The sequence below is a fragment of the Haplochromis burtoni genome, unplaced genomic scaffold (genome assembly GCF_018398535.1).
Source record: "Haplochromis burtoni strain Fernald_Lab_line unplaced genomic scaffold, NCSU_Asbu1 Contig_136, whole genome shotgun sequence".
NCBI classification, from domain to species: Eukaryota; Metazoa; Chordata; class Actinopteri; order Cichliformes; family Cichlidae; genus Haplochromis; species Haplochromis burtoni.
In genome coordinates, this window is record NW_024582497.1 from 975,724 (window position 1) to 998,792 (window position 23,069).

The 23,069-nt window shown below is 41.4% G+C and overlaps 2 protein-coding genes across 11 annotated transcripts in view; one reads left to right on the top strand and one right to left on the bottom strand.

The window, feature by feature from the left end:
* LOC102293975 (adhesion G protein-coupled receptor L3) overlaps window positions 1–23,069 on the bottom strand; it is a 274,148-nt gene that overhangs the window by 56,781 nt on the left and 194,298 nt on the right. For all 10 annotated transcript variants that reach the window (XM_042224361.1, XM_042224359.1, XM_042224362.1 and 7 more), the window contains 2 exons: window positions 14,317–14,321; window positions 796–913 (listed from right to left, as the gene is read on the bottom strand). In XM_042224361.1, the coding sequence (XP_042080295.1) occupies window positions 796–913; window positions 14,317–14,321 (123 nt within the window). The remainder of the gene's footprint in view (window positions 1–795; window positions 914–14,316; window positions 14,322–23,069) is intronic.
* LOC121815119 (adhesion G protein-coupled receptor L3-like) lies at window positions 949–15,744 on the top strand. The gene is made up of 3 exons (XM_042224368.1): window positions 949–2,154; window positions 4,164–4,202; window positions 15,173–15,744. Exons 1-3 carry the CDS (start codon window positions 2,068–2,070, stop codon window positions 15,446–15,448), a joined length of 402 nt encoding a protein of 133 aa, XP_042080302.1. The 5' UTR covers window positions 949–2,067; the 3' UTR covers window positions 15,449–15,744.

Below are 23,069 nucleotides of genomic sequence, written 5' to 3' on the forward strand. Positions count from 1 at the left end.
AGACTCCTATTGGCACTGACAAAGGCAACCATTTTTCTTGTTAATCATTTCCTCCTTTTTCCTCTCCCCATTGCCTCCTGCTGTCTCACTTTTGTGCATTCAAAGTTCCCTCCCGCCGTGTCTGAGATCACTCACTCTGATGAAAAGAAAACAATTTGGGTGCTATGGAACTGCATATCGGGGAAATATTCGCCACCCTGCTATAATGATCCGCCTGGGCACGGCTGGACATGGACTTAGTCATCCAGCACAGACACGGGGACGCAGCTTGAGTCGATTCTGATTTGCATGAGCTGATAATAAAAGTCTAAAAATGGGGCGACACTGCTCCCAAAGATATCTATGTATAGAGTCTAACTGCCTCATTTACAGTTTAGTGGCAGAGCTTGAATGTAACTAATTCAACAGCCAGGGTCTTATTCAGAGGCTGCAGAAAGATCTAAGCGCTTTATATGCAGACCAACAAAGGACTGGGGTAGCAAAGCGAAAGTTATTCACCAGCATCTGTGATAAAATTCCTCCAAAACCAATGGAGGCCCATGCAATGACACAAGTGGAAGACGCAAAAAAGAAAAGACGACAAACAGCAAAAGAATTTTTGATTAATTACAGCAGCTCTCGTAAGCCAAGTAACATAACAATATTTCTATTGTAGCAAAGTTGAAACTTTTCTCTTAAATTTATCATAACCATGAATAATAAAACACAGAGTGAAGGCGCGCATGAGCCATGATTGCACTTCAAACCCACAATACGGGAGCAATAAAAGCAAATTCAAAAGGTCGAACTTCTTACCGTTTCTTCCGTGCTGCTTCAGTGTGTTCGCTGAGAGGTGGATAGAGTTGCCTTGTCCTCCGGATTGTGGGAACTTCAGATCAGGCAAATTCCCATCTGTGCTCATTCTCGCTACCTCGACAAAACAAAATTTGTTCCCACTCTTTAATTTCTTCAATTCTACTAAAAATTGCAAGAATAATATCGTTTGACGGGCATAAATTAGTGTTTGTGCCCCAACCAAGTGATTCCCCTTGGTATGGTGTAATTCCTGATGACTACTGTACTTAAAGAAATGACAGGAAAGCCTGAAACAGTTTGGGTAGTGTTAAAGAATACCATTTATTGACTTTCAGGCTTGTCAATTGCACAGTTTTTGTCTTATATATTTATATATCTACATGTATATTTGCATGTTTCAGTAAACCACTGCAGTCATGTTCCGTTATCTTAGCAAAATATAAAGAAACGGTGGTTGGCTCAAGACTTTCTCACAGTACTGTAAAGTAGCTAAGCTATGATTGAACGATGACATTTCATAGGAGGGCTTTAGAGAATGTCAGAAGCTTTAATTTTACAGTATGTATACATTTGGCTGAACTGTTTCTGCAGTGAAAACTGGAAGTAATGTTTAAGATATGAAAGGTTCACTGTGCAAATAAAAAAAGCAATAATTTTCATACAACAATAAAAGGGTGACGGTGAGAGTAATCGTTTTCCTTGTCAGATTCTAGTACATTCGCATAACTTGTTGAACTTCATATATTCAGCGCTGTGTATACACTGTTATCCCCAAGCTGCACTGCTCTCTATTAGTTTTTACAAAGGTGTAGTAAGGCTTTCTTGGGAAATTCCCTCAATAGTCTCATAATTATGTCTGGATGCAATATTGGCTCCTAGTGTTCAGTCGGCTGAGGATCGTCTCACCACATTAATTGTGTGCGATATTGCAGCAGTTGCAGAAAAGGTTTAGGTTAAACGCCTTTTATTTTAGGGGGCATTATACATGAATACAGTAATTTGTCATGTTTTCTAGAGTGTTCTTTTTGAATGCCACAGCAGCAAAAAGCAAAGGACCTGGGGTTGTTTTGATTTGCGTTTAGTTATAGAGAAAAACACTCCGTACAAGCCAGCCGCCTCGTTTAAAAACTTCACAAATTCAGCTTTAACTGGATTGGCTGTCCCATTCCTTAGATAAAAGCCGGAGAGACGGCGGCGGTCATCGCCCGGGAGCTGGCAGAGCAAACCAAGAGCAATCTTCAGGCGGGGGACATCACCTACACGGTGAAGGCCATGGTTCAGCTGGTGGATCTGCTTGACGTGCAGCTGAGGAACCTCACACCAGGTGGCAAAGACAGTGCAGCACGGAGCCTCAATAAGGTATCGCAGGAAACTGGTTTACACATATTTATTTGAATGATTTGATTTGCTAGAGCTGCTTTTGTGTGTAAGCATCCATTAATTCCGACTGTTAAGTTTCCGGTCTAGAGGCCTGCCTACCACAAGGCTTCAATCCGAACCCGACCAGTAGATATTCTTTTCATTATCTGCCGCTTGGCTCTGTGCTGTTGAGTAAAATGATATTCCCCGTTTTTCCCTGTAGCTGCCTCATAATAAAAACCGACTTTCAATTTCGAGCACTTCTCTTACACTAAGTGCAATCAATTTTTACACTGACGCAGTTTTAAAAGTTGCCGTCCAGGCGCCAACATTTGCCCCGCTTGTGTTTTTTGTTTTTGCTAATGCGACGGGGTAAGATTCCAGCGGGCTGGATGCGAGCGGTGGGGGGTGCAGAGCGTTTCATATTCGCTGAACTTGAATCTAATGTATTTATTACCCAATTCACAGCAGAGCACAGTAAGGGGCACTCAGGCAGAGAGAGCTAAAATAATACTTTCTATCTGCTGAGCGGCCAACAGAAAAGCAAACATCAGTGAAATTCAAAATGTCACTCGTTAATTTCCTGGAGCGGCATCACTTGTAGACGAACTCGAACACCTGTTCTCGGATTGCTTTTTTGGGACTGTTTTTTATTTCATTGCTGCAACAGACACTGATGTCCCTTTTGAGGTTTTAGTGCCAGTTTTCTCCAATGGAGAGGGAAGGCAGTAAAGATGGCCAAAAGGCCTCAGAAGGGAAACTTGATGAGTGAAATCGCATCGGAGCAACTAGAGTTTATAATACCTCTCGAAAAAATAAATACTGGCTTCACATAAAACAGACTGTTTGAGGGAGAGGCGACTAACGTGGTGGCGGTTGCCACCTAAGTCTTTAGTCTCTTTTTTAAAGTTGATGAAATGGCAAAAAAAGAGAGAAAGCAGCCGTATTGAAGGGGTGAGGCGGAAAAGCTTTTGCAACAGGGATAATTTATTCAAGAGGTCAGGGCTTACCAGTGATTTATAATTCTCTGTCTGCTGATATACGGTCCATTTTTTGCAGTACGGTGCATCTATGGAACAAAAAACGTCCCTACGGGTTTTTCTTGTGCTCCGCATCCCTCGCCAGTGAGACGTCTCCCAACGGAGACACCGGAGTCCACAAAACTCTTCTTCTTCTTCTCTGTTTTGGCAATACCAAAGTTCAATCATTTTGACACAATCTGCTAAGCAAATTAAAGATTTTTTTCTTCTTTTTTTGTTAATATAATGAAGTAGAGCAGACTTTGCCAGCAAACAATGAAAGGATTGAGTTGGCAAACGGTGAGATCAGTGTCGTTTTCATGATCAAACGGTTAGCTGGCTAACGGTGCGGATGGGAACGCTTCCAGAAGAGTGGGCTGTGATGTAGAGCAAGAGGCTCCTTTATGGGGAAATGGTACTCTTTGGAGCTAATCTGCATGGGATTTAGCACGGTACTAGAACCTATCTGTTAAGCCACACAGCGGCTCTGTTGGCTACACCGCCTGTATCAGAACTCAATTAAAATGATTCACTCCCCATGCAGTCCTAACAGCACTTCTTTGTGCCTCAGCTCCCTGTCTGTGTTTTTTTTTTCTTTCTTTCAGGTATGCTAAAATGCTATTAGCATTAACTCTTCTTCGGTGGTGGCAGACTTTTAATGGATAACTGCACCGTGCTCTCTTGGGAAATTTCTCAAATAAAACATAAAACTTAAAATGTGACAACCTAGAAATCAAAGTTAAGAGTGTCATGCAGTATGCTTTTTCCTACTGGTCTCGTATGTCTAATTTTAGGGCTAATTAACACGAGTCTCTACTTTTTTTTCCCACATATTACGCAGTCATTGTGCCAAGTGCTTTTCATAAAACTGTAGAGTGAATGTTTTAGTTTCTCACTTACTTTGAAATCTGTACTTCAAGCTGAAATGTTTCATGTGGAATTGCCTGACTCTTTTTTTTATGCTAACTCTTGAATTTCTTTGGGTTGCAGTTGCAGAAGAGAGAGCGCTCGTGTCGGTTTTATGTTCAGGTATTTGGACCAAATTTTATTCCTCACTTCCTGCTCTTCGTTTCCTCATTGTGATAACTTGTGCTGTCGTTTTCCATTTTTAACCACAGAATGTGAAACTTGGCCTTTTGAAGTGGCGCCCAGTGCCACAGTATCAAAGTCACTACATGTGTGTGCCATGTGTCGCCTTTCCTTGCAACGCTTGTCTTAAATCAAATGGTCAAATTTCATTTTTGTCATCGTGTCTCAACTTTTAGTTTATTATTCATATTTTTCACCCACCACCCTGCATGCATATGACATGTAATGATAGTTTCTTGGCACGAGCCTGAGAGTTCCTCTATTTTGAGATGCCGTAGATCCTTTGTGGATTTTCTCAAGTGTCTCAATCATTTTAAAAATGCCCCAGAACTATCATATCAGCACTCCTTTCCAGTGAAATAACCCACATAAGTGGAAAGCATCAGTCAAAAATAATGCTATCGGGCATGTAGCACATGCCTGCATCTCTCAGCAAAAGCTTAAGAGCCAAAAGAACTGACCTCATTATACCAACAAGTCAACTTCTAACTACTCTTCTAGCTACTAAGTCAGCCAAAGTTATGACATGTTATGATTCTGCATGATGCATAATACATATTTGTCCCAATTTGGGGGGTTGAGGGGTTCTCTTGCTTCTCTCAGCTGTTTCTCGGGCTACCGAGTGGGATTTGTTGTCCCTGAGGTGACTTTTTAGCTGCCATCAGGATAATTTCTACCTTGACAAGAGAACTATGGGAGAAGTTGACATCCCTGTCTTCATGCAGATGGTTTCAATTAAGCTGCACACTGCAGCCAGATGTTGTCTTTTTATATGTAGGCTCAGTAGCACGCATGCTAAGAAACATGTATTTCACACTGATCCCTCCGAGGCATGTCAGAAGGCATTTTGTTATTTATGGTTTTATATGGTTGAGTGTGCTCATAGGTTTAAATGGGTTTCTGAGTGAAAGATGCTTTCAGCACGAGTCAGGTGGTGTTCTGTTTTTCTTGTTGTCGACAGATGCCACAGGAGGACTAGAAATGCAACTATTGTCGGGTCCTTGTGCAGCCAAAGATCAGGGGCTCTCAATGTTTTGATGTCTGAGTGCCAATTTAGAGAGCCAACATATGTATAATTGAAAAGAAATGCAGACATCAAAGACTTTGAGTTGGTATTTGTTGGGTTTCTCTTCAGGGGTTGAGGCTATAGGTTTGTAATTGCCATGTTTCTCTTTATGTTAGGTGGATGTTACATTTCTTGAAAATATAAGGAAGGTTTAGTCTGCTGTGATGGGTAGAAAAGAAATGCTCCCTTGAGCTTGTTATGTGCTGCTATATCATAGCAGAACAAGAACTGTGGGTAAGTGAAATGTACAATGGTCCATTCATTCCCTGTTGGAGTTAAGAGTGTCAACGCTGGGCCTTAAGTTGATAAGTGCCATAGACTAATATAATATCTTAAAATTAGAAAAACAAATTGTTGAGTTACACGGGGCGGCATACCTCTTCATTTTGTTTCTTACTGTAATGATCGTATCGTCTGTACTATATCCTCCAATTAGCCAATCTGAGACAAATTTTTTATGAATATCACACGTATAGCGATTAACATCCATATTTAAGAAAACCCCAAATTATTTAGGTTTTTAATCCTTTTTGATTTTCGCATAAATTGGTGTTACAGTCTCTGCTTGGGCTCGTTTCGCGTGTCACGTTCAGCACATGTTGCTGGCATGTAACTTGGCGCTCACCAAACTTTGTGTCTGTGACTGAGTTTAGTTCAATACACCACAGAATACAAAATGAAATGAAAAAGTGCACCCAGATTTAAAAAACAGACTTTTTTTTTTTACTCATCGTGAGCGCCTGAGCCCACGAGCTCAATAGGAAAGTGTTTACAAAGGTTAAGTCTAGGGCTTTCATGATTAAGGTGATAAAAAATTTTAGCACAATCATGGAGTGCAGAATGGACAAACTTTGGTCAAACTTCCTGAAATGCGTTGGCAGAGACATTTCAGGGATATTGACTCATTCTGCGCTCCAGATGGGTTAATTGCGTTAAAAACTGACGCAAACTAAACTGCGTTAGTCGTGATGACCCTAGTTAAGTCAGAAAGATATTTTCCCACAGACTTCTATAGGACCAGAAGTCTTTTTGTAACCATGACGATCACCATCTGTAGGACTTGAAACAGAACGGCGCTTCCCCATTGGCTTCATTTATCCGACCTGGACTGCATCCATGTTTCATGCTCTCTCTGCGGTGCCGCTAAAAACCAACAATGCCACCGTCACCATGATTGGGTTCATGACTGTTGGCACAATATTTCATGCTAACAGTTGCCCAGTGGCTCAACAGTGCAGACACAGCCGTGCCTCAAGAATCTTTAAAACACGCACAGACATCATTATATACTCTCGAAGATTCTGCTTTCATGTTTTGGCCCATGTTTTCACCTTACAATGTAAATCTATACATGACTGTGCACACAGCCCAGCTGCGCACCTTCCTCCTCTGTTCCATTCCTGTGCTACGTTGACAAATTCACACAACAGTGAGGCGCTTTCACTTGACGAACTGGAATAATGGAGCAACATCTGTGGCCTTAAGTAAACACAGGCATTGACTGCACGCGCTGGCAGCCTTTGAGAGACTTTCACTGATTAGGGAAATTGGGCAATGTTTTCTCCAACAGGACCCTGGTGGTTGACATAAGTGGGATTAGCAGAGGAATACAAAGCAAATGAGAGCTGCACCTGCCTCTGCTGTCCCTCTGCTCGGAGAACACGCGAGGCGCCGAAAACAGACTGTGACAGCGCCGTGGGAAAAGGCAGGCTGCGGGAGTGCAGGTGCGGCGGAGTCGAAGGAGGTGCAGAGTCCAAAATAAAGTGCAGGGCTTGTTGTTGATATCTAAATTAGAAGAGGAGTGATTATTTCCTTAATTGAGGGCTTCTGTCTTGTTTAAGTGGTAAACAAGTAAATGACATTTTAATTCATCTCATCGCGAGGTCTTTATCTTCTTCAGCTCGTCAGAGAATTTCAGCGCGAAGCTACTGTATATTTGCCGTTTTAGTTGCATATTCATAACCAATTCAACCTGTGGCAATTTCCCTGCCTCAGCTGAGCTTGTGTAGATACAACAATGATTAATTATGAGTGCCTCTGTATCTTTCCCGCTTGTTTGTAAAGAGTCGTATCTGCTACATGTCATAGCCAATTTAATCCCACTGAACAGAATTTGGCCTTGATAGAGCTACAAAGCATAAAATGATCAACGCACGATGTTCTGCATTTCCCCTGCAGGGATGTTTCTCTGCTGTGCCCTTTGATTCTGCATAAACAGGATAAAAACGACGCCCTGCCTCCCTTGCCTTTTTGGTCATTACTAATGGCAGCGTGTCTATGGGCAGAGACGTTATGGTTGTCCAATTACTGTGATTATATCCGTCCATGTTGTTCTAATGTCAAACAAAGTTGCTTTGAAGGTTTTCTTCCTTTTTATTTATTTCGTTTTAAAGCGAGCGAGCGAACGACTGCGCGGGAGTTGAGGGATGTACAGCGCGTGAAAATATCCCAAATAATGTCTCATACCTCAGTAGGAGCCAAGTGAGTGTGGATTTGCGCAATACAGGGAGGATGTTGCGCTCCGACCCGAGTTAAACTGATGGCGTGAAAAGATGACCGAGGGGGGCGGGGAAGTGTCGCAAAGCAGGATGACCTCAGAGCAGGCAGAAACACAGGGAGGATCCTTGTTCGGAAATGTAACGAGATGACAAAATGTTGGAAGATGAAGATTGCTACTTCCTCGGAAACAGAGGCCTCCACATCTGGCCTGCAGTGCAGAGCTCTCTCTCTGAATAATGAGTGCTTTCTCCTCACAGAGAGGAAAGTTCTGCTGATCAGTGTTGTGTAATAATTGAGAAAGTCCCGTGGTTATTTTTTGTGTGCGTGTGTGCGTGTGTGTTGAGAGGATATCTGGGTTATCCATACACGTGTGTGCATACACTGAAATCCTGGTGTTCTTTGGTAAAGTCGTTATAATTTTTAAGGCCTGAAAATGAAAATCTGAACACTTTGAACACTTTATGTTAATTCATGATCGTTTTAGAGTGTCTAGTCTTGAATAAAGTTTTCTGTGTCTTGCTTTAAATTAAAAGGCGAAGCAACTTGTGGACCAAAGTGCCGTCTACTGCAGGTTCATTCAAATTAAATACAAATGTTTCGCAGTATTGTTCAGTAGAAGGCTTTTTGGAGGAATCTGTGCAGCAATGAATTTTTTTCTGTAATGAGAAAAAAGAAAATCAGAAAATCTCACATTAGATTTTCTATCTGAGTTGTTTTAGCATGAATACAGCTGCTGTACTGTGCAATCCTCTTTGCAACCCACCTCCACCTAAGCTCCAATTTGCCATGTGATTTCGGATTTAGAGTCATGTCACTGAAGCCTGCTCGGGGTTTAGTGCTGCTGTTCTCCCTGTTTTAGGCTTTCCATTAGGCCATGCTCATAACAATCTTCTTTTAACTGAAATGCAACCAAATAAGAAAATAACAGCATCACTTGTTGTATCACTGATTAACATCTATCCATTTTGTATCTCTCAGTGTAAGTCTTAGGAAAGGATTGTTTTCTTCAGCTGTTGAGGTTAATAGAGTGTTTCTATCAAGACAGTAGTGAGATGAAACCTGAGACAGAAGGCAGAAATACAAAGGTAACCCCTCAGACACTCACCTACACAGAACCAACCACCCACTTACTGAAGAAGGCTTGATAAAATATTAAAGCAGAAGGTTTCAGAGATTCTCAAAGAAGAGGGATGATATGGCTAGCAGCTAATATAGAACAGACAAGAAATGATGCTACAGCTTCATTTGAGCCCAGAGACAAGAAGTCAGATAGAAGATGACAGAGAGAACAAGGCATCCCACCTTGTTTATGTTCTTTCCCCCTACCATTTTGAGATCAGCCTTCAACGTCAGTGAGAGGAAACAAGCGAGAGGAACCAACTGGCAAACGGGAAGGGAGGAGTGTGGAGAAATGAAGGGATGAGAGCTAAGTGCACAGGGAGAGCCAACCAGGCTAGCCAGTCAGAGAGGAAAAAGAGGGGAGATCAGCCACAGCCAGAATCAATTTCCCAGACCCAGAGTTCATTTCATCAATCAGCGCGCAGATAGAGGCACATACACTACGGGTTAGCTTGGGCTCTTGCCAAGCGCGCGCTAATGTCCACCTCTCCCTTTCTTCCTTCCTTCTGCATTGGTATAAATGGCCTCTGCACTGCAGCTTTTCATCATGCTTGTTCCAAGTGGAACATTCCGGCAGTGAGTCCAGCTAACGATTAGCATTTCCTCATGTACTGGGAACTGAAATATACTTTTTAACTGCTGCCTCACATTTCACCGTAGAAAAAAATAAACTAGCCAAAAAAAGAAGGGAGGGGGGTCTTTGGGAGTTTGCAGCACCAGAGTGAGATGCTACATTTGACAGATGGAGTGGCAGTGTGCTAATAGCAGTAAAATAGCAGCAAACCACCACCACACATGCACAGTAGGACTTAACTGCACAGACTATGATGATAACAGTGGTGTTCCACCTCCCACCCTCACCCCTTCTGCATTTCTCTAACTGCAAATGTGCAGTGTTCTCAGCCCCAATCAAGAAATGATTAAAGTGTATAGGTTTCCAGCTTTAATTCAAAGGCTTTAAAAAAGTGTTGCATTAACTGTTTAGGAATTACAGCCATTTTTATAGATATTCTCCCAATTTCACTGCCTCAAGGGTAAAATGGGCGAACTAACATAACATTAAATAAGAGGATTGGTTTTTATATTTCAATGAAAGCCCTTTGTACCTGCGAGTGCTGTATTTCCTCCACCAAGATGCTCTGCTTGGCCATTTCTGCAGATGCCTTAAATTGCTGCTTGTTTGAGAGTCTCTCTGCTTTCAGTTTTAGCTTCAGTGGCTGGAAAACATTTGTTGGGTTGGGATCAGGTGAACAACTTGTCTATTCAAATATGCTATTTCATTACATTTAGAAACTCTTGGGTTGCTTTTGCAGTGTGCTTTTGGCCATTATCTAGTTGCCCTGTGAAGTGCTGCTTATAATTTTTGCAGCATTTGGGGGAATGTAAGCAGAGAGTATAGCTCTCAGAACTTCACAATTCATCCTGCTGCTTCTATCAGCAGTCACATGATCAATAAACACTAGAGGCCCACTTTCACTGGCAGCCATACTTGCCTGTTGTATGGCTGCATGGATGGATGGATACGGATATCACCAATTAATCTAACAAGCATGCCTTTGGACTTGTTAGCTCCTGGGAATTGTTGGGTATTTTAGCTGTTTAGTAGCCTGACGATGTAGGCAGGGCTAGCGTGTTCCTCAGGTCCATCAGTTTAATAAAAAGATTTTCTGGATGTGTTTATTTGTGCTAAACACAGCCATTAACCTTTTAGGTCCAGTGAAAGAGCTTTGATCATTTTTTCTTTGGTTTGTTGTCTTTTCCATTAATTCTGGGGTTCAACAATGGTTTAACATGTGGGTGGATTTAATTTAAGAGTTCAAACATAAGAGCTGTGGACTGCAAAATGACAACTTTCGACGTGAGCAAATGGCCAGGGTCTTCACTGGAAAAGGGAAAGTTGACTTAATGACTGTTAGTATTTCCCTTTAACTGCATTTTTTCACTTTTACTTTATTTAATTAATGTTATTATTTTTATTCATTCATGTTTCAAAGCAAACCTCTTTAACCTACTGCCTGTGCCAAGAAACTTTGCTTTTTGATAAATCCATGGCAACATATTGCAGACTAGAGATTTGCCTTTGGGTGAAAGATCTTGGAGAAAAAGTAAAATGTGACAGCCTGATCTAATGGGAAGACGGGTAAAGATGCCGCTAGCTTTCGTAAATAAAGAACACGGTGTCACCACTGAGTATTCACAATGGATTGCCTCACAAAATAGCGTCCATTGAAAAACAGTTGAACATTAGACATAAACAGTTTGGAATATTAGGTTAAGAGCTTGGTGTCCTTTTCCTGCCTATACTGGAAATTTGAAGCTAACCAAAGTAACCATTTACCCAAACTTCTCACAAATATGGAAACAGGAAATCATGACTACCCTGGATTTCTCCAAAGGGAAGCCAGATTTGCTGCCAGCATCTCTAAAGTCTATTATTTAAACATGTGCAATATTTCCTTAATGTACTCGGGTTGAAGGTTGGACTTTAGGCCATTGTGGCATCTTGATTCTCTTTGTTTTCAGTGGTTCTGTTGTAGATTTGTTGCTGTATTTGGGATCATTGTCCTTTTGTCCTTTTGTTTTAGCCTCATATGGTCTCATATTTGAATCTAGAATACTTTGATACACAGAGGAGGTCACCATCGCTCAAGGTGCCCAGACCCTGAGCCCATTGAACAAGCACAAGTCGTCATCCTTCCACCACCACTATGATTCAGGATGATTTAGGCGTTTGTGCTGATACGCCATGTTTAGTGTTCTCAAACGTGGTGCTCTACATCAGCAGTCCCCAACCCCCCCAGGCCGCGGACCGCTATCGTGAGTCGTTTGGTAACGGGCCGGAAGAATTGAGGCTCGGTTTGAAATTCATGGTTTTCAGGGGTTTTATCGGTTTTTAGCGTTATTTTTTTAAAATCATTTTTATCGTTAACTCGGTTTCCCTGAGTCTTGTCCCTGTTATGAATCAATCTTCTTTTTTTGTTACAGGTACTGGTTTAATTTTGTTGTATTTATCCGCAACACCTTAAAGGCCGGTCCGTGAAAATATTGTCGGACATAAACCGGTCCGTGGTGCAAAAAAGGTTGGGGACCGCTGCTCTACATTATGGTCAAACACCTACAATAGGGTCTCATCTGCTCAAAGTTACAGAAGTGTTTTTGTTTGTTCAGACGCAGCTTTGCAAAGCTAAGCCATGCTGCCATGTTGTTTAAACCCTCCCAACCAAACTCGGCTGCCATGAACTTGAACTTTTAACATGCTAACTGAGCCCTGTAGAGTCTGACATGTTGCTCTTGGGGTTTTCTAGAGTTTCCCTTAGCCTTGCATTGCACCCTGGAGTGCATTTGCTGAGATGTCCACTCCTGGGAAGATTGTGGCATTGTGTTAATACACAGCTGAATGCTCCAAACCAGACGATCTGCTAATTAAGTACATTTGGTTAGCAGCACTTGGTTACAAGGATGTACTTATTTTTTCACAGGAGTGCATACAATCACATGACTTTACCTACAAGAAATCTAATAAAAGTATATCCATATACTGCTTGACTAAATATCTGACATTTCGGCAACACGTTCAGCCTTTAAATTGCAGATTGTTTACGGCCCTAAAAGTAAGGGCTCATTCATTGCTGCAGTGTACGAACAGATGAACACGGGGTGACACAGTGTATTGGCACGGAAGCTATTTTTCCTTCGCTGTGACCTTTATCTGAAATTATTTTAGCCGTCAAAATTGTTGCATATTATTTTACAAAACACAGGCCTGAAATGAGCACAAAAAGTATTATGATAATGGGAGTTTCGGTGCAGAAGGATAAAGTTTGCCTTGGATTTTCCTTCCAACACAATTTGTCTGTAGCTTCTTCATCATAAACCAGCCCGGCTGCCGGTTATTATAAACACTGAAGAATACATTTTTGCATTACAATGTAATGGCATATTGGAACCGCATGCTCAATTTCAGGTCTTATCAGGTCTAGCATATACTGTCAGTCCAACACAGTGACAATATCCTATAGTGTTTGTGTCATAATCTCATTCTCTGGTTTAAATGAGGTAAAGATTTGCATGCTCTTTACATATTAATAACAGTAATGAGTAATTTGTGTCACAGTGGTTTGGTTAATCTGTTGCATCCAAATGACGCGGCGTGCATCAATGTCAGCTTTATTGCTTTTCTTTTAGCTGATCTAATAAAAAAATAAAATGCCTGAAGGACCAGTGTGAGAGCTGATCCTTTATTCCAATATTAATTTCGGACGTCACGTTTTCTGACCCAGCCCTCCAGCCCCAGGATTGGACTGGTCTGCCACCTTGTTCTCCTTTTGCATCTATTGTGCATGTGGAAGAAAAAAAGCGAGACGACCTCGTCTGCGAGTCCATCAATCGTTCCCCCCCGAAGAACCATTATTTCAGTGTTTTAAGAAGTGCTGAAAGCAAATCTTGCAGGAGGGAACAAAGAAGGGGAAAAAAATGTCAGTGCCTGAAGAAAGAGAGCTCCTTAATTGAGAGTGAATCAACCTTTGCCTCTAGCTGAATGTCAGAAGGTGTGATTGGAGATTGGCTGCAGATAATGAATAATTACATCAAAGTTGGTGCACTGCTTGTGCGTGTGTGCGTGTGTGTGTGTGTGTGGCTGTATTACCCGGCACGGCTTGCAGTCGGCGTATGTGCCTGCCACTGACTTTGTGTATGTTCCTGTATACTAACAGGTGCAGAGGTGTGTGCTCTCTCTTGCGTCAGCCTCTGAGTGCTGTGTGTGTCTGTGACTGTGTGTGGGCGGATTAATGTGTACAGGGTATGTTTTGAATGGGGAACAGCCAGCTGGTGCTATTTGAAATTCCCAATCAGTGCTCTGACTCCTCTTGCTATCACGGTGGCTGGAGACAAACATAAAGTTAAAATTATAAAGTATCCGAGGCTGGGGGAGCTATTAGATTTATTCCACGTGACTGTAACCCCCACCCCTGCCTTTTTTTTTATTTTTATGAGGAATGCTTTTAATACACTCGAGCACATGGCTCCTCTTATCGCCTTTAGCTTTATCCCCATGCTGTTGTGGAGTCGTACTAAAGCTCTTATTCCCCTTCATAAATCCATTGATCAAAAAAGAGAGGGCGTTCTGTGGTGTGGCATTACTAACGTTCACGTGCACCTTCACTTCCACTTTCGGGATGTCACAATTGCTTTTAAAGAAGCGAAAAGAGGGAATCCAATTTTGACCCTTTTTTTTAAAAAACTGAATTAAATCTGTGATTTTCATGATGAAGCCCGGAAAAGCGACTATTACTAGCATTATTAGCCACCTACTGCACTGTAATGGCTTAGAAACAGCTTCTTTTTTTTGTCCCAGCGGCGGTCAGGCTCTTTTAGCTCTTTCGGAGCACTGGTACCAGGAATGATTTTCCTTGCTTGACCAATTAGTATTCCATTCCTAAATCTCGCCATTGGCATTTTTAAATCTTTAATGGCTCTTAATTTTTCATCTTGTCTGGAGGATGTTCTTGTTTCCTCCTTGCTTACCCACTCCGGCATTGTTGCGGGGAGATTAAAGATGGCATATTAGTCCTTCGACGGCATTAATATGCAGAGAAGATCCGATTCGAATGGCTGCAGATAGCTGCTGCTGCTAGCAAAGATCTTTTACATCCCTTGAAAATTGTTGTGTTATAATTATTAATTTTTATAAAATTTATTTATCCATTTATTTTGTAGTGCGTTTGTGCATTGGGATTGTCTGCATGGAAGAACATTTATCACACCAATTAAAGACCGTTGCCTCAAGTCATGTAAGAATTGGTCTCTGGACTTGTGAGCACTGACTCTGATTCATTTACATGATTATTTTTTTTCTCCCTGTAGATAAAAGCAAACAGCAGCAAAAACACAAGAGAGCAACATCCATTGTCATTACAGATTCAGGTGTCGCTGCTGCAGGTCGATGATCCATGTCTTTTAAGTGAATGGGAAATAGACTCGTGAAATTGCTCAATATAAAAATTATTATGAAATTTAAGCTAAAATGAAAAAGAGAAAGGGGTGAAAAAAGAAACTCTCCACGCTTCTTCCTCGCACAGTCCCACAGGATTGTGCGATTTGTTTCTCAGTGCTGAGCTCCCTTTGATCTTCCTTCACTCAAACCATTTACCACATCGCCACGTCAAGCTGCCGCAGTCCCAGGCCAGCTTAGCTTCCGCTCACTAAATCAATGATTTGAACTCCCTAGGCCATGGTGGAGACCGTCAACAATTTGCTACAGCTGCAGGCCCAGGCGGCTTGGAGGGAGCTGAGCACAGGCGAGCAGCTGAGGGCCGCCACCATGCTGCTGGACACGGTCGAGCAGGGGGCCTTCGTCCTGGCTGATAACCTGCTCAAGACGGACATCGTGCAAGAGAACACCGACAACATCCGTAAGTATGCACAGCCACGCTTGCAGTTTGCATGTTGTCATGTAAAAAAAAAAAGCAAAATAAAACACGTACATGTATGCAAAATCAGATGATTTGTAAGAAAGAGAGTGCCAGTTTACAACACACTGACTAATGCATTCCTTTGAAAGTATACGGTATATGGTAAATGAAACATTTACTATTTTATTGCCTCCTTTTCTAATGATCATTAAGCAATATAGTATGTGTGGTAATGTGTTTAATATAGTGGCTGTAGTCATTAAACAAAAACGGTTGTTTACCAAGTTAAAAATACACATTAATGATTTGAAGTTATCTAAATGTTTGAATGAGGGAAAACCTCATGGATGGATTTCTCTTTGCTTTCAGTTTTTAGGGTGGATGGATGAATTAGTGGGTGGATGGCTGTATTAGTGGATGGATGGATGAGTTGATGATAGATGGGTGGATGGATTTGGATATGTAGATGGAATGTGATGGATGATAGATGGTTGGATTGATTGATGATAAATGAGACAGCTAGTGGTGGATGCTGTATTAGTGATGATGATTACATCGATGACATGAATACCATCATATGAGTGAGTGATAGATTGATAGAGGATATATGGATGATGAATGATATGATGGGATAGATCTGACATGCTTATGAGATTTGATGGATGATAGTATTCTGATTATGGATAGATTAAATAATTACAGGTGGATGCTTATTAGGATGATGGATATGATGATAATGGGATGTTGTATGCATCGAATTAGTAGATGGAATATGCATAATAGATGTTGGATGTGGATGAATGAATTAATCATGTTGATGGATATAATGATAATTAGTTATGAGATATGATGGATAATTATATATAATGAATGGATGAGAGATATAGATGATGGATATAGAATCGATGAATACGTGGATATAGATGATGCATGATTGTACTGATGAATGAATAGTGATGTAGGATATAGAGGATGAATTAGTGATATAGATGATGGATGATGTGAATAAGGATGCTATGAATATGAAGATGGATGTATGATGAATTATGATGATAGATGATGGATGGGATATAAATGGAGGAATGATGGAGGATGATAGTGGCATATAATGGATTAATTAGTGGATGGAATGATGATAGCATGGTATGAATTGTAGATTGATACATGAGATTGGATGGTTGGATGGATGAATTATTGATGGATGGATGATAGATGGATGAATTAGTGGATGATAGATGGATGGATGATGATGATAGATGGATGGATGATAGATGGATGAATTAGTGATGGATGGATGATAGATGGATGAATTAGTGGATGGATATATGGATGAGTGGATGGATGTGAAATTGAATGCCAGCGAGCACATTACATTTAATTTGGCGGTCTTTGTTTGAGTGAACCAGCTTGGGTAGAATTATGTTCTCAAGCTGCTGGGAAACAGATTATTAGCTCATCTGGAAGACACTGCATTTTCCAATTATGACAGACAATCATAAGATGAGTTTAAAGAGCCGAGCGTTCGTTTCTGTCGTTGCATTTTTATTTGCTATCGTTTGTTTTTCCCAGTATTTTTCTCTCACGTGCCTAAAGATCCTTGGCCGATCTTGCTTGTTGCACAGGCACACGAAGTTCACCACGCAGCTATTGATCCCCTCGCGCTGACAGCGGAGCTTTTGAGGTGTTGGATCAAGTGTGAAGGTCACTGGAGTAATGCTCTCTGTCTTGCAGGAGGTGAAATCTGGCAGGGCTGCTTATAGCTGATGGCAGCCGGCTGTAAACTGACAATTATCTCTAATGATTGTGTTTATATTCGTGTCAGTTATTAGCAGGAATTAACCACTGGTGCTGCAGATCAGGGATCGGTGCTCATTATTCAGTGTATAAATACCAAGCGAGCTCAGATAATAGAAGTTGTGTCATTACGGTTGTCTCTGGTGGGGTAATTCCAAACTGGATGCATCCGTCGCTGGGACTTTCTTTTTTTTGCAGCTTACATCGAGAACCGTGTAAAACTTAAATAATTGGAGCTAGCGGGGCAAAAATAATGCCATGATGTATCGCCCTATTCTCTGAAGACAGGATTTTTATCCAACCCCCCCCCCCCCAAAGTTCCTGCTGCCATGGCAACCTAAAAATATAGGTCTGCTGGCTTAAAAGGAGGCGAGCGTAAGGAGAATTAATAAAATGGGTTTTATTGTATCTGGCACACAATTCATCTGGGTATTAAGGAGATTCTGGGCTCGTTTGGAGAAGGGGGGATGAAACGATGCCTGCAAAACTCGAGTGAGATTTTATAGCACACTGTGGTAGTCTGGTTAATTATGTGCTGGTGACATGTTTACTGGGCCTTATCTCTCTGTTTGCTGGGCTTTTTTTTTTTCTTTTTACCCAGCCAGTCGCCTCCTGCAATCCCTCATGCCATGCAGGGTAGTTAAATGAGGACAAGGGGGCCCTTCCAAACATTTGTAATCACTACAGCAGCTAATTGCTTATCCCTCACTTTGCCTTGCATGTGACATTAAGAGTGTGTGTGAGCAGGTGCACTGCACTTAAGACACCTGGAGACGTCCTTTCAGCGTCAGGCCGAGCTGGTTCTCTCGCTTTAAAGCGAATCTCGAACCCTTTTTAAAAAGCCTTGCTATAATTTTAGGCTCAAGCTGATAATGAGATCTATTCTGTGCGCTTTCAAAGAAGGATATTTCTGCAGTCATTGTGTCTGTGTTTGTGTTTACGCGTCACGCTGCGTGTGCCCGTCTCGAGCTTTTGTCTGCGAGAGAGCGCGCGCTCCGCTCTCTGCATGATAATCTTGTGAACAGATTTCTGCCGATTAGCGTGTTATTTAAACCAGCTTTGAAGGTATAGCCTTCGGGGTCCAACAACTCCTATGGCATCAAAGAAATTCCCTAAAGCCCGTCGTAAGCTCTTTTACACAACCGCACAGGGGAAAAGAAAGACAGCAAGGGGGAGAGGGAGAGAGGGAGGGAGACGGAAAAATGCTTCCTTTATTCAGAAGGCAGCCTCTTGGAATCCAGGGTACGGTAAGCTATCTGGGGTATTGTCTTAGCTAATTTGAATAGGAATGTATCACAACCCCCTGGCCTTTACAAAAGCGCAGGAGAATGCTAATACAAAAGATTTTTTTTATGGGAAACCCTGGTATGAGAACAGATCCAAAGGCAGGATTAAATGTGACCTCTTCGTAGCTTCCTGTTGGCTGTAACCTTTATCAAAGTCAGAGGTGTCACAGTCCGCTGACGTGAGATCATCAGCTGAATGCCTTATCGGCCTTAATTAAGTTTCTTTTTCTTACACTGAATCATTTTTTGTTTCAAGTTGAGATTCTCCACTACAGACTAATCTGCCTGCTAGTTCAAGTAGAACTCTGGATAGGCTGCCACTCCTGGCGAGTCGCATTATAACTGAGTGGCATTTAGCTGGCAGCGGACTGATCGTAGCCGGCAGTCACCTCATTCAAACGGTGTTTTGGGTGAACTGGTGTGGCTCGCTTACTCGAGAAGGCGACCTGTAAGTGGAAAGGCTGTTGCAGAGGCCTGGGTTCGGGTCATTATCTGTGTCGTTCTCCCACTCGGCCCCTGCGTTACTGTTCTCCTGACTATCCTATCAATAAAGGCTAGGAAAAAAAAGACGTGATTGTTACTATTTTTCAGAACGCATTCCTCAAACTGATCATGTCGCCATCGTTAGAAAGCATTAAAAAAACGTAGCAGAGACATGTAAGTCAAAGAAATCCGTACCAAGCTGGCAACTGCCATCTTTTTGTCTTTGAGTCAAACATCACTGGTTAGGTGTCTGACTGCCGGCTGAGGCTCAGCAGGTAGAGCGGGTTGGCTACTAATTAGAAGGTCAGTGGATTGATCATTGACTCCTCCAGTCCGCGTGCTGGAGTACCCTTGGGCAAGATACCGAACCTCAAGTTGCCCTTGAAGCATCCATCAGAGTGTGAGAGTGTTTGTGTGTGTGTGTGAAGGTAAGAAAGCACTTCGAAGTCGATAAAAGTATGAATGCATGTATGAATGGGTGAATGGGACTTGTAGTGGAAGGCAATTTGAGTGCTGAAGTGAGTAGAAAGGCGCTGATAAAGGGCTGGATGAAAGTGTCTGTAGTACAACTTTAAAAAGTCCTATTTGAGCACCAATCCATTTACCATTGCACGCTCATGTGGTAGCACTTTGTCAATCAAAGTAGACACAGCCTAAAAGTGTCTCTTTTTTCCTATCCATTTTCAGTTTAAATGGGACTACAATTTACAAAATAAACATTATACTTTAATGAAAAAAACAAAAAAGACCCTCAACGAAAAAGAAATGTTTCCTAAGATTATATTTTTCACACACTTCTATGCATTTGGACATACTTTTTGAAACCAGAGTAGCCACCCCCTGCTGGCCGTTAGAAAGAATTCACCTCACTGGCCATCTTTTATCCACAGTTTGTGCTTTACATGAGAGGTCAGAGGTCGAGGCAATCTTGTGAATGCCATAACTTAAAAATGTGGTCACTTAGGATTTTCAAATTGAATCTTGGTGACCTTGACCTCAAGGTCAGAGGTCAACTTTTCTGAAAAACACCTAGGATTTTGACCTTTATACCACAGGTGCATCTACAAGGATGCTGAGGGGTGGCTCTGGTGAGTGCCAGTTTTGGTTTTTTTTTATAAGGATTAAGAAGAAGACGTAGGGTCTCACAGCTTTTCATTTGCTGTTTTCCTGCGGTTTCGGTTTTTACTGTAAGCTGGTCACTGCTTGTTGGACTGTCCCATTGTTTTTCCATCTCATGGAAGTCTGTAGGTGTCTAGATTACAATATAACCTATTAATACCATTTCCGTGACTGTTTCTTCAGCTTATACCAGATTTTACACATTTGCAGTGACATTTCTTTACAAGAGCTGCACAATCGTGGCTAAAACTGTAATCTCTTACATAAACGTCAGCATTGTTTACTTACACCCACAGCCTCTATTAATCCACACCGCACATTTAGAAATGTGCATTTGTGTAACTTCTTTTCTGTATTTCTACCGAGCTGTGAATCAGCAGACTCATCTCAGCGCTCTGGGAGTTAATTTGACATTTAGGAATGCCTAGACTTCACACAGGTCACCTGTACTTAAGAGAGGAGCACACTAGACTGCTTTATTAAATTGAATTGTATCATGCCGTAATAACTTTGATGGAACGAGATTTTTATTTGAGCCAGGCTCCTATCAGCAGCTCATTTTCCTCTGCTGCGTGACACCAGAGTCTTTGAACCATAAATTAGGAGCTCGGTGCTCGCTTCAGACACAACAGCTGTTGAACTGCTGCAGAAGCGAGCTTGTCTTGTCCCGTCGGTCTTTATTTTCTCCTTGCATCGTTCACTCTCTGTGCTCTTCAAGAGAAAAAGATTCCTCAGAATGAAGGTGTCTTTTTTTTTAATAAAGCAAAGACAGCCTTTGTTGTTACAGTTTAGGGGAAAACAACATTGCCATGTGTAAACTGTACACAGTCGCAACAGATAACTTCTTCTGTCAATGCTGAGTGAATCAAGAGAGGATGTGTTGTATTTAGAGCTCTTTGGCGATGCAGTGATTAATAAAACCAGCTGCTACACGATGAATGCTTTTTGGAATCAATATAGCAATTGGAGGTTTCTTTGCAGTTTGCTAGCATCTGCTCTAGCTGTTAGCTGTAAGATTTTCTGACTACAGTTTGAATATTCCATCAGTCGTAATCAATAACAAATTTCTTACCCAGGCTTGTGTTGTTGCTTGGTGTAGGTACAGTGATATACAAAGCATAATTACTCTACCGCTCTAAAATTCTGGCTTTTGAAAAACAGCTTTCCTTCATGTACCTATGAAGCATAAAAACTGATGAGAGAAGTTGTAAACGACCAGTAATGAATGGATTTGGATGACTTATGATTTTTAATCTAATATCTGTTACCATCACGAATGGGACATGTTATTACCTAATGCGAGCTTATCATGTGAAAAGTTTGATTGATCATCAGAGGAAACTTTGTTATGTTAGCATAGTTTGAAACTTTGGTGCTGATTAAAGAAGCAATAGATCTTTCTAGTTGAGTTTCCGGAGCATCAGCTAATAATAGCGTCAAAATGCAGTTCTTTTGGAAAAATGCTGAAAAAGTGATGATTTCCTGCAGCGTTGTCTGCTACTCCCTCCACTATCCAGTGCAATCTGGCTTCCCTAAATATAAATCGGAGTAGCTTGTTGACGAGGCCAGATGTTTTTTCACCAGTTAAAGATGCTGATCAGTTTGTCCTATCCGGTGTTTAGGTGATGACGTATGAACCCTGTTTCCGGGTCGAAACTACTCTGCGTTTATTAATGCTGTTGTCTTTTTAGCGTGTTTTATTGCTTTGTATCTTGTTCTATTAAATCTCAACAAGCCCCTACAAAGTCAGTGATCACTGTTGGCCTCTCTCATTTTTTATTGTCACTGTTCATTTTAAACTCAGTTTTTAAAGCCTTACGATAACTACAGCCCAGCCCATGCAGCTGTATGTTAATGACTAAGCTTTTATTGTGGATGGATTATCTCAGTTGTTCTCCTGACTGAAGTTCAGTGCGTTTACAGGATTCTGTCATGTAATTGCATCTGTCCCAAACTATCAGGAACCCTCACATTAAAAAGTTAGCGTTCATCCTCCAGCTTCACTGTCTTTATGTTATGCTAACATAGCTGTGTTGCTAGCGATCACGTAGCACATCATTATATACCAGCTAGTCCAACTTCAGTAACCCTACAAACGTCACTGCTGTTTAGTTTTTCTTCATTTATGTTGGAAGTGATAGCAGAGCTGTACGTTTTAATTTTTTCAGAAATCTCTCAGTCAGAACATGCTATATCATGTTTAGGTGGAAACTAGCGAGCTAACTTCCTGCTAACTTCTACGTGTTAAATTAATAAATCTGTTTTCATGGATGCCTGGATTTTAAACTTAAACAGCCACATCGAACATTTTATTACAGATGAAATAATTTAGCCAGTGACTGTCTGTGATGCTGCAGTGTATGTTTTACTTTGGGACCTGAAGCAGAGGTTGAGGTTGGACCCGGAAAATGGCTAATGACGTCAGACTTAAAGACGGTTATCCATTAAGGGAGTTGCAAACCCTGGTGTTTATCTTTTTCTGGGGCTAGTGCTTCAAACTCTTTGCTCATGTCATCAATTAAAATGATAAAATTGCATTAGGTAATACAACAACCCATTGAAATAAAGCAGTGATTGTTTGACTGTGTACGTATTTCATTAAGACTTTTCAAAGTGTTCCCAAACTTTTGGGTACTGCTCTGCATGCTTATTTACGGGCTTGGAAAAACAAAAATTTGATACAATGATTCAGTCGGTTGCTTGTTGTTGTTCTTCCCAGGAGCCATTTTGTAAACCAGTCATGGAAGTCATAGAAAAGTCAAAAAAATAAGTAAAGTCAGCTTGGTTTGAATTGGGGAAAAGAACATCCAGCTCTCTGTCAAGGCTATAACTCTGAGATTTTTTTATTAATGTTGTAAAAGAAGTGAGTCAGACTCAGCCAGTCTGCAAAATACTTCCCATGTACTCGATACTCTAGCTAAATTCTTAGTTGAGAGACAGGACCCCAGTGTCCAAAGCGGTTGCTGTAGCCCTCTATTGATTGCTTAATGTTGTTTGCTTGCTTGGGTTTGTTCTGTTTTGTGCAGAGCTA

Bases quoted from the DNA above. Each gene is read 5' to 3' on its own strand.
- LOC121815119 (XM_042224368.1), top strand. From the start codon at position 2,068: ATGGTTCAGCTGGTGGATCTGCTTGACGTGCAGCTGAGGAACCTCACA. The intron at 2,155-4,163 runs GTATCGCAGGAA...TTTGGGTTGCAG, and splicing joins CAGCACGGAGCCTCAATAAG to TTGCAGAAGAGAGAGCGCTC. The intron at 4,203-15,172 runs GTATTTGGACCA...TGAACTCCCTAG, and splicing joins CGTGTCGGTTTTATGTTCAG to GCCATGGTGGAGACCGTCAA.